Below are 11536 nucleotides of genomic sequence, written 5' to 3' on the forward strand. Positions count from 1 at the left end.
CTTGGGACACATAGGCATTTCTGCCTTGGCCCAATAGAGGCATGCTAAGCAGAAGATCCATAGGGGAACACACAGAGGGTTGATGGTCCACAATCTTGGGTCTGCTTTTCTCCAATCTCTGCTGGCAGCCATCAGCCATCTTATATGCTGTCCCCGGCACACCTACACATCTAATTGAGCACAAAGAATTCAACTGGGGCCTATCTAAAGCCTTCACCCATTCAGATTAGAGTTCATGGTACTGGAAGGCAACATGGACACTACAAAAGAAGAAAAGCAAAAACCAACCCAGCTGCAAACCCTCCAATCTACAATGGTGTCCTGCCTACAAGATATGCTAGTACAATAATGGCACAAACTTGTGAGTGTAACCAACCAATATCTGATTTGATTTAAAGCATGGAACTCAAACTAGACACTGCTTGCATGGTGAAGAACCTGGGTCTAAATAGGCCAAGGGACAAGGAGAAAACCAAATACTAGTGTTCTACTAAAAGAATGCAGCAATAAAATGACTCTAAATGACACTCTGCTGGACTCATAGATCTGTGTCCTGATCAGCCATCATCAGAGAGGCTTCTTCCAGAAGCAAATGGGAACAAACACAGAGACACACAGCCAGAAAATGTGCAAAGAGTGAGAAACCTTGAAAAACTCAGCCCTATATTGGAAGTCCCCATCAAATTCTTCCCCTCAGGGCCCAGAGAATTCTTTGGAAGTGGTGGTAGAAAGACTATAAGAGCCAGAGTAGACAGAGGACAGCAAAAAAAAAGTCTTCTAAACAAAGCACAACAGACACACATGTAAATTCAGAGACTATGGCAGGATGCACAGGTTTGAACCAGAGGGGCTTCTGGATAGAAAGAAGTGAATACATGCCCCCATCCCAAATTTGGAAGCTACCTCCATTTGATAGCCACTGGCAGGTGAAACATTAGTTTTCTCCTATGAGTCTCAGTGGGTAAACAAATCACTTTTAAGGGAAGGCCTCATGCCCAGCAGCAGATGGTCAACACCAAATGAACTCAATGGAATCTACAGGCCCTTTGCATTTATATATACATATACACATATATATTATGACTTCTGCTTTTGTGTTTTTATGAGATTCCTATGTGTGAATTTCTGTTTCTAAATCTATATGTGATACTTGTGCCTTTTCTTTGGCTCTTTTTCTTCGGTTTGTATTGTTTTATTCTGATTTGTTTATGTTTGTTTTATCTTGTTGTTTATTTTATTATTATTTCTCAGATGCTTGGTTGTTTTCTAAGGAGAGACAGAAATCTGGTAGAGGAGGAGAGGAAGAACTGAGAGAGATAGGGGAGCTGGAAACCCTAATCAGAATATAATGTATGAAAAATAATCTCTTTTCAATAAAAGAAAAACACAACATTGAAATGGAAAAGTCTGGTGGTGAACACTTCTAATGGCAAAGATGGAGAGACAGAGACAGGAGAAGAACTGGGGCTACCATCTTGGCCTATTGGGTTGACTCCAGGTTACAGTGAGAGATGCTCTCCCAGAACAGAAGGTGAATGGCACATGAAGAACAAAGGGAAGGTTATCTCCTGGTCTCCTTGTGCACATGCATACACATTCTTCATCTGTGAAAACTCACATGCACACACATCTTTCATCTGTGCGCACACACATCCTTCATCTGTGAACACTCACATGCATACACATCTTTCATATGTGCACACTCACATGCACACACATCTTTCATCTGTGCACACACACACACACATCCTTCATCTGTGAACACTCACATGCATACACAACCTTCATCTGTGAACACTCACAGGCATGTACACATTCACAAAAACCACACTGCACATCATATATGTATGTATAAACAATTTTTAGTACCGATAATTTTCAGTAACTGTGGATGATATGAAATGCAAATAAACAGGCAAATTAAATTTTTATATAAGACTATTTAAGTAACTTTGGGTAAAAATATGGAAAATTGAAATTCACACTATTTTTATGATCCAGAGAAACTATACTTAGGAAAGAGAATTAAAGCTACAATAGGATATTTAAACTATTCTTGATAACTGAAAGTAGATTAAAATCCCTTCCTTTGAGTAACTTCAGCATCAATGTAACATTTATGATATAAAATAAGAAGGGAGAGAGTAAGTGACTCCCTGTGGAAATATCGACTTATGGTGGAAAATGAACCTAAAGAACTCTGTATTACTTGGCAGTAGAATGTCACCAGAATGCACATGCATAATAGCACAAATTTTAGTTAAATATATGAAGAATCTTGGTTTGCTACTTGAACAATTAAACAGTTTAAGAAAAATCTGGGTTTTTTTTTTGTGTGTGTGTGTGTGTGTTTTTAGAAAATAATTGCACCAAAATGACTCCTTACAACCACCTGCATATCTAGTTAAAGGGTGGACAATAACCTCTTCTGACCTTTGTGGGGACCAGGAATTCACACATGCATACAAGCTGACACAAACTCATAAACATAAATGAAAATAAATCGTTTTATTAAAAAATGTTATAATTTATGCTTTTTTAAAAATTTGGTTGTGCACTGACTGTACCTGTTTTAGAATATTGATTATTCTGTTATCAGAACTGATTTGTACCAAAGGAGTAATTGTGGGATACGCATTCATCACAAACTTCTGAACAGTCAGGATGACTGGATCGTACTTCCATAACAGGAATGAGGTGGATGAGATGATGAAGTCCACCCAGTACATGACCACAAAGAAAACCACCAGCAGCAAGATGGTCTGGGTAGCCCTCTTCTCAGGGGACGCTCTCATGTGGCTGATGCTGTGAAGATGCTTGCATTGCCTCTGGTGTCTGAACAAGATAATCACCATGTATGCACTTGTGGTCAACATAACTCCTACAAGAAAGACATCTCTGGAGACTGTCACTGTTAAAAACAGTGCACGAATGATGTAGTTCATGGGGAAGATTGAGCAGGATTTAGTGACCTTCATCTGGTTGCTGTCACTCACATTGGTAAAAGCACCTACATAGAAGATCCACCTACTACTGAATGACAAATTGAAAGACCAAAGGTAGTAGAAAGCATAGATCGTGTATGATTTAAGTTTATGTTTAAATTTTGCCAACAAAGAGGTACTGGGACTGATAGTGACGGCCTGGAACACACTCAGGAGGCAGGTCATACAGATGGAGAGGCCTCTCATTACCCTGCTTAAATAAAATGTTGTCTTACATTTGAAGTCATTCTCAAAGTTCAGTGACTCAAATATGTCTGTAAGCCAAATATCCCCTCCAGTGAGGACCATCATTATGTGGATGAAGGTCAGCTGACAGGAGATCAGATCCAGGAGCTTAGGTCTGTGACACAGGATTATAACAGTGTAGAAAAAAAGGAGAAACATATTGGCTAGAACCCCGAGTCCAGATTGGAAATAAAGGATATTGTTTAATGAGGACATATATGTAAAGTGTATTCATCTCAGCACTGTAGTAGAAGCATATTTCATATATCTGGAAAAAAATAATATTCATCAAACTTACAATTCACAGGTCAGTATGTCTATATCATCATTCTGTTTTACTTAATATTTTTTGATTAGCCTGTCTCTTAAAGTTCTGATGTTCCAGACTGGATAACATATACTTCTATATACTTATCCATGTATCAACCTGTATATATAGCATACTAGAGATAGTAAAGACATCTACAGTCACATCCAATACAGAATATACACTGTGTATGCCTGTATTGCACTTAGATGTCATGCCTTACAAATCCAATCATATTGCTTTGAATTGCCTCATTTTATAGTTAATACCTAAAACAGTAGTGATAACACAGAATATTAATCACATTTTTGCAGCCAAATAAAACTTAAGTTGACCTGAAAAATATTCACAAAAGAAATCTAAAGAGTGAGGTGAGTTTCACATTGCATAATTTTAATATGCTCTATTTTCATAGATAGTGAAAACAATGCTTGACTCATAATTCTAATGGAATCACAGTGAAATTTGATGTTAAACTATTTTAATCAGCTAAATTACTGCCTTAGTTCATATTTTCCTTTTTGTATGTGCCTTTTTCTATGAAGTCTTACATCCCCAGAATCCAGAATTAACACATTGATTCAGTTGGAGACTATTATTGTACTTTCCACACCCTATTAATTGTGTAACCATTACTTATGGCTATAAATGATCCTAACTATCTCCCAGTTTACTTCCCATCCCATCATCTTTTGGAACACTCCACTTCAGGATTAAAGAACTAACTCCCAGCTATCAAGACAAACCAGTTTTTTCTTTGCTTTGGGGTTTGTATGTGTGTGTGAGCAAATCATTAATAGTATGATTCCCTATGATTATATTCTCTTTTTGCCTTATGATTTTTTTCAGCCACCCATATTGTTATTTTACCTACCTCCTTCTTTTAAATTGATGTCCCTACTTTAACTAAGAACCCCCAATTTTCTCCCTTTCCCCATCAGATTACTTGTATACTGCTATTCAGCTGCACCTTCCTCCCACCTTCTCCATTTACTTCCCTCTTCCCTGCTAAGGAGCCCGCCCACTTTTTCTGGTTTCCCTGATGAGATCACTTGTACCCTGCCATTCTCCTTTCCAATGTTCCGTGACCCACCCCCATCCTGGCCAGGGTCCCCTTTTGCTCTGGTGTCTGTATTTACTGTAGGCTACATACTCACATCTGAAGATGTAGAACTAGGAGCCTCCAAGAAGAGAGAACATGTGACACTAAGAAAAACACTAGTTTCAACACATAGCCACAAACTTGAATTTGTTGAAGATGACCATATAGTGATCTTGTTTTTGAATTTCTGTTTTAAAAGAGATTCATTCCCATGCATTGGAAACCAAGGCCCCAGTGTTATCAGCGGTCATCAGCACCAGACAGTGTTTACAGTTCCACTCCACAGTCTTACCTTTGGTGCCTATGTTAGTGATTTGGCCTGGTTACCAGTGTCATTATTTTGTCAAATTACTAGAATTCAGTACTTTAAAATTAGCTTCATGATATAGAAATAGAAAACTGATACACTGACTCAGATTCTTGTGAGAAAAAGTGTGCCCAATTGTATTGTCAAGCTCACTTCTATACTCCACATATACACATTAACGCATGCTTGTATGTATAGAAATAATGCAGAAGTTAGTGACTAAGACCACCCTAAACATTTCCTTGAATATGACACCATAAATCACACATTTTTTATTTACATTATTTTTGCTCTTGAAAAGCTTGATCAAGTAAATGTATAGACTCATCCCAATTGCCAGAGACAAACATCTGATTCTCCCACCAACATACACTTACAGTAGCTGTACTCTGATGTTCTGTGTTTTTAAAAGCTCTGCGATACAAGCTTGAGAGATGGCTCAGTGGTTCAGAGTATGTTTACTCTTGTAAATGACCTGGGTTAGATTGCCAGCAAGGACATGGTGGCTTATAGCCATCTGTCACACTAGTTCTTGGGGAGCCATTGTCCTCTCTGACCCAGGCGTACAAGCAGCATACAGACATATATGTAGGCAAAACACTCATATATGTAGAATAAAACATATAAATCCTAAATAAATAAAAGCTCCAGCATAACACTTAATTCAAGCTTTGGTCTTTAAACTGAAAGAATTAGAGTTCAATTCTAATTTTAAAATTGCGAATGGACAAATAATATATGTCACATAATTTTCATTAATTATACATCTGCAATTTATCAATATAGCACATGTATATAGGAAATATAAAAAGATGATAACATAATGTAAAAGGTAGTAATCAAAAACGTTTTTTTCCTTAACCCAAAGATATAATCTACAGTCTGTCTACGTCGTATCTATTTATTTGTCAATATTTATAACTTACATAAAATCAAGTATCTCCCAATTCATCATTTGGCATCCTTCTCTGGGGCTCACCTAGGAGAGACTTAACCAGAAAAGACCATATCTACCATGGTTACAAACTGAGTTGTTAACATATACATGCACTGAGAAAACTTATTTGTTTGATTTGAAATAAATTTAAGTGCTGGGGCCTTTCGTATCAATTTAAGTTACAGTATTTAGTTTTAAGTACCAAAACTCAAAGTATAACCATAAATATTCATAATATGGAGAAGCCATCACTGTTATTTTGACCCACACCTAAAGTCCAAGCAGTCTTCAGGAAGCTGTCTGGAAAAATGAGCAACAATAGAAACCAAGAGCTGTTTCATGCATAACTCTACAATCTTCTGAGAAAAATCACTTTAACCCTTCATTATCACACTATTGTATTTTGAACAGTCTTGTTTTATGACCTTATGGTGATCTTTGTATTCTTCTTGGTGGTGATAATAACATAATGAATATACAAATATTTTAGATAAAAATGATTTTCATTTTCATTTTTAGCATAGTTAGTGAGTAATGACCAAAAGTCAGTAGGACTATTCAGAGAGAACATGGAGAGATTGTGTGACTTTCAGGTGACAAGATACATGGTGTTGGCTGGTGCACTGGTCCACTGTCAGCAACATTAATAAGTCTTCAGGAATCTCAGGAAGATGAAGACCTTAGCCATTCAAATTAGTCCATGAATACATAATGCCAGCAGGAATAAAAGGTGATTATTTTTAATAAGGTATTAGTTTATCACTATTACCTGATACTTTTAAATAATTTTAATGAATTACTTATTCTTTGGATATTGAGTTTAGCACAGGTGAAACAGGAAACCCGCAGACACTGACTACAATATTACATTCTCACAGTTATGAGCCAGTTTCCCTGAGAGGAAGCAGCCACAGCAGAATGTCACTGCAGCCTGTGGGGAAGCAGTCATACCACAGCTTGATCACATGTCACATGGTGTCAGTCTGGGAAAGATGCGAAAATGTTCACTGTAAGTGTGAGTGTGTGTGTGTGTGTGTGTGTGTGTGTGTGTGTGTGTGTGTGTGAGAGAGAGAGAGACAGAGAGAGAGAGAGACAGAGAGACAGAGAGAGACAGAGACAGAGAGAGACAGAGAGAGAGAGAGAAAGAGAAATAGAGAGACAGAGACAAAGAGACAGAGACAGAGACAGAAAATGACTTGACTATTGGGCCTAAGAATAGATCAACAGCATATTGTGTGTTGGGTCTGCTAACATGAATAGTGTACAGCACTTGAATGAAAAGCTGAGAGTTACATCAAATATGTTGATGAAATAAATGGACTTGAAGGAAAATGGAGAGCGTGTCTCTATTTCTGGGTGACTTGATCAAATCCACGAGGGTGCTGACTAGTGCATCAGTGCAAACTTTCAATGTGAGTTACTCAAAACAAACTGAAAATTCTGTAATTCTTGCAGACATAAACTCATGTTTCTATCCTGTGGTTTTTGTGGTGTTGATAACCAGTGGCCAGTGACTTAGTGACATTTACTGGCAGTGTTTGTTCTATTGTTTTAAGAACAATTTTATAATTGTGCATGATCTGATTTCTATTTTGATTTTGTTTTATTCATGTCTCTGGGTGAGCAAGAGAGAGAGAGAGAGAGAGAGAGAGAGAGAGAGAGAGAGAGAGAGAGAGAGAGAGGGAGAGAGAGAGAGGGAGGGAGAGAGAGAGAGGGAGAGAGAGAGAGAGAGAGAGAGAGAGAGAGAGAGAGAGAGAGAGAGAGAGGATCTAATCCTGTAGTACAGACTGACTCCAATCAAACTCACAATGCACCTACCTTCACCTCCAAAGTGCTGGGATCACAGGTGTGTGCCACCACACCTACTTCCATTTTCCATTTGAGTCTCCTGTATGCATCAGTAAATGACCCAACAAATAAAAATGGACTTAGGGCACTCACCAGCTAAGCTTAAATTTACTTGCATTTTTTATGAATGCATATGAAATGGGCAATTGTATTTTTTAACTATTAGGGATTTTTACTTTAAATAATTTTATACTATTTGAGAATTGAAATTAATTTTTCATTGCTAATAAAGCTTACTCAATAGTATATCAGTATCAATGTTACAAAGTTCTATTTATAAACTTGAAATAATAAGACTTAACTTATTTTAATTAAAACATTCAATATCCAACTGAAAAATGCCCAGTTTACACTTTTGAGAGGATAATTTTACAAGGATTTAATAAATTAGGGGGGTTAGATTTACAAATATTTTTAAATACCCAGAAAAGATATATTTTATTAGAAATCACTGCAATAGAATAAACAAATATATGTAAAACTTCCTAAAACTTATTTATACAATGTTAAGAACATAAGTAGAAACTTTTCTCAGAATTCCTAAGTATATGCAAACTTAACAGGACAGAGAATTACTGATAAAGTCTAATTACTTAATATTTGTGTATATTGCTGGCTTAAATTTCATATGAGTAAACGTATAGACAATTAACATGAGAAAAGTAGAAAAATGACAAAAACAAAATATCATGTCAATGTAATTTAGTATTATAATTGTAGTCCAGCAAACAAATAAATGTGGGTTCTCTGTTTTACCCTCTAAATTATTTTAGTTATTTAATGACAGGAATGGAAGACTAACACAGTTGGCATTAGCTAGATGGAATCATGTTTTTAGAATTTTTAGAATATTCACTCGGGAGAATACATAGTCTGATATGCATTTAAAATACTCCATTTGGGCTACTTTTTACACATGTACTAGTGAACAGTCATTGCAAAAATGAAGGATGTCATGACATCTTCATTCACTATATAATATCCGTCACTCGTCTTCATCCTATTAGCCTTTCATGTCTCTATCCACACATCTGCTAGGCCTTGTCTACTTTCCAATAGCCCCACCTACTGTCACATATATTATACTTAATGGTCATAGTGAGTTAAATCTATGTTCTTTTACAATCATTGCACTGATATTTTATGTCTACAAGTATCTGTAGTGTTTGCTTCTGACACAGCAGGGCTCAAAAGTAAAGTTCTAAGCAGAGAACTCTCTCATCATTTCATTACAGAAAATCCTGCTTTGTTCTACCATACACAGATCTCATTATCAATGAAGAAAAAAGCCAACACTCACCTGGCCAGGCCTCTGATAAACATCTGTGTAGAATGAGGCCCTAAGAAGCAGTTATAAGGAAGAAATGTCATCAGCTTATCTCTCTCTAGACCCATAATTATCATGTCATCTGTAGAAGGCACTTCTGACCTTGAGGTTGTTAGGAAGTTGTACCATCCAATGGAAAGTGAACTTCCTAATTCCAGGAAAACAGTGGAGTGGGAACAGCTGAGCTCTGGGTTTCCCATGTGTGAGCTACTCTCCCAGGCCACATCTGTCTGTGTGGATGAGCTGATCCCAGTCCTTGTGGACAAAACAAAAGGAAAATTAATAATGTCCCATTTAAAAGAAGTAGAAAAACATTTCACTTCCCCAAGGTATCCTTCCTGCTTCCAAAACATTCCTAATAGCCTCCATACTTAATTGATAGTGGCTTCAGAATCCCAACTGGAAATTATCAGCACTTTTGCTAAAATTAGAAAATGTCCAAGCCAGCCACATAATCTTCAACCTACAGTCTGTCCTGCCTGTGGGATGTGCTGAGGTAAGGGTGCGCTAGAGATTGAGGGAGTAGCCAACCAATGAGTGGTCTAGCCTAAAACCATGGCAGGAGAGTAAGCCCATCCCTGACACTGCTGTCATCAGAAGGACCCACAGGCTAGTAGACCCAGATCTAGGATAGCACCAAACATGACTGGAAAAAATATGTCAATGTTATGATGCCTAACGTTATTCTGCTATTCTCATAGATTGGTGCCTACCCCAATAGTCATCAGAGAGGCTTCCTCCAGCAACTGATGGGAACAGATGCAGACCCACAACTACACATTAGGCCGAAATGAAGAAGAAAAGAAAAAAATCTACAGCTAAATCCTGTGGGGTTTTTTTTTTTTTTTTTTGCTTAATCAGAGGGAATATTCAAAAATTTTCTATGATATCTAACATAAACCCAAAGCAGAGATTTTACGGTGGCTGGAAAGGGACTAGGTTAAGAGGCACAGGAAAGATGATCTAAATCGTACCAGAGCTGTGGTGGTTTACATGAGATATCCCCAGAGTCTTGGGAATTTGAACACTCAGTTTCCATTTGATGTTGCTGTATGGGGAGAACATTTATCTATTTATTCTTCCATATTAAAAATTTGGGAATCAGATATTAGGGTAAGAACCTGAATTATCAGAGAAGTGGAGAAGTGATGATCTCTCTCTCTCTCTCTCTCTCTCTCTTTCTTTCTCTGTCTCCCTCTCTCTCTATGTCTCTGTCTCTGTCTCTGTCTCTCTCATTCCTAGATCCCAAATGCTGAGACTTTAACTCCAGCCCACTACTGCCTGTGTCTTTCTATCTGTTCTTGGTCTTACAAAACTTCTATGTCTAATTTTGGTCAGCTAGTAGCTAGTTCCACCCCTCTGATTCAAACAAACTTTATCGTCAGTCTCAGGAGCATCAGAATGTGATCAAATTATCCCACAGTATTTCCCCTTTTTTGTCTAATTAAAATGGAAGGTTTTAACTCTAGCACAGTATAACTATATACAATAAGAACAATTATTGGGTAAGAATTACATTCACAAAGTCCAGTCCATTTGCATTTGGCTAAATCAGAAAAAAATACTCCATTTTCTCTCCTATCTTTGTGTGTCCAGAGTGTTGTACCTAATTTACTTTCTATCCTAACTTGTATTACCAATCCCAAATGTTTTTAACCTCAAAACATTTTCTTAGAGAAACAATTTAATTGTGTCACTCAGCCTTATATACTTTACACGACTTTTGTGAGTTTCACCCCAATAACTGGCCTCAGGTTTGATTTTATTAATCAGACCTTCTAAGATTCCTGCTACATTTTGGGTTGGTAATACAAGTTAGGATAGAAAGTAAATTAGGTAACCTGCATTTCTTTATTATCTTAAATAGTTTGTAATAATAACATTCAAGGACCAGAAACATACATTACATTGTTAAATGAATTACATAGGTAGAACAACCTAAACCAGAGTAGAAACACAAGTACAGAATGTTCTAATAAAAATAACCTTAAATTTGTATCAATATACAAAAATCCATACCAATGTAAAATATTTAAGAATATTTAGTTATTTATTAGTTTAAATGTAGATTCAATAATCTACCCTTTTATCTTATCATCACTGTACCTGCCTTTTTCTTTTCACAATGAGATCCCTGAATCTAATTTCCTTTGTTGAGTTTCCTCCCTGACTCTGACCAATAACAGCTTGCAATCAACCCCACTAGAGGATTATAAATATCCATAAACCACAAAACAACTAAAAGCCGCCACCCCACCTCTTGGTTTCTTTTGTCCAGGGGTGATGGAATCTTTAGGGGACCCTGAAAAAATTGAGTCCTTGGAGGGCTAGTTGTTGTCCAGTCTCTGTGTGATAGAAAAGTGTAGGGCTGGAGTAGACTATGAGGTTGGAACATTTCAGCTGGCCACCTTGAAATTGTCTTAAGCAGTTTGTAGTCCAAATCTGATCTCTGGGTGGTGTTTGCCACCTTAATGGCAG

At 37.1% G+C, this 11536-nt stretch overlaps 1 protein-coding gene across 1 annotated transcript; it reads right to left on the bottom strand.

Moving 5' to 3' along the window:
• Positions 1–2528: 2528 nt before the first annotated feature.
• On the bottom strand, positions 2529–3446 carry LOC118576415 (vomeronasal type-1 receptor 90-like). Its single transcript, XM_036176678.1, has one exon. The coding sequence runs from the start codon at positions 3444–3446 to the stop codon at positions 2529–2531; it is 918 nt and encodes a 305-aa protein (XP_036032571.1).
• Positions 3447–11536: the final 8090 nt, after the last annotated feature.

The sequence above is a fragment of the Onychomys torridus genome, unplaced genomic scaffold, assembly GCF_903995425.1.
Source record: "Onychomys torridus unplaced genomic scaffold, mOncTor1.1, whole genome shotgun sequence".
Classification (NCBI taxonomy): Eukaryota; Metazoa; Chordata; class Mammalia; order Rodentia; family Cricetidae; genus Onychomys; species Onychomys torridus.

Coding starts and splice junctions, on each gene's coding strand:
- LOC118576415 (XM_036176678.1), bottom strand. CDS start 3,446: ATGTCCTCATTAAACAATATCCTTTATTTCCAATCTGGACTCGGGGTT.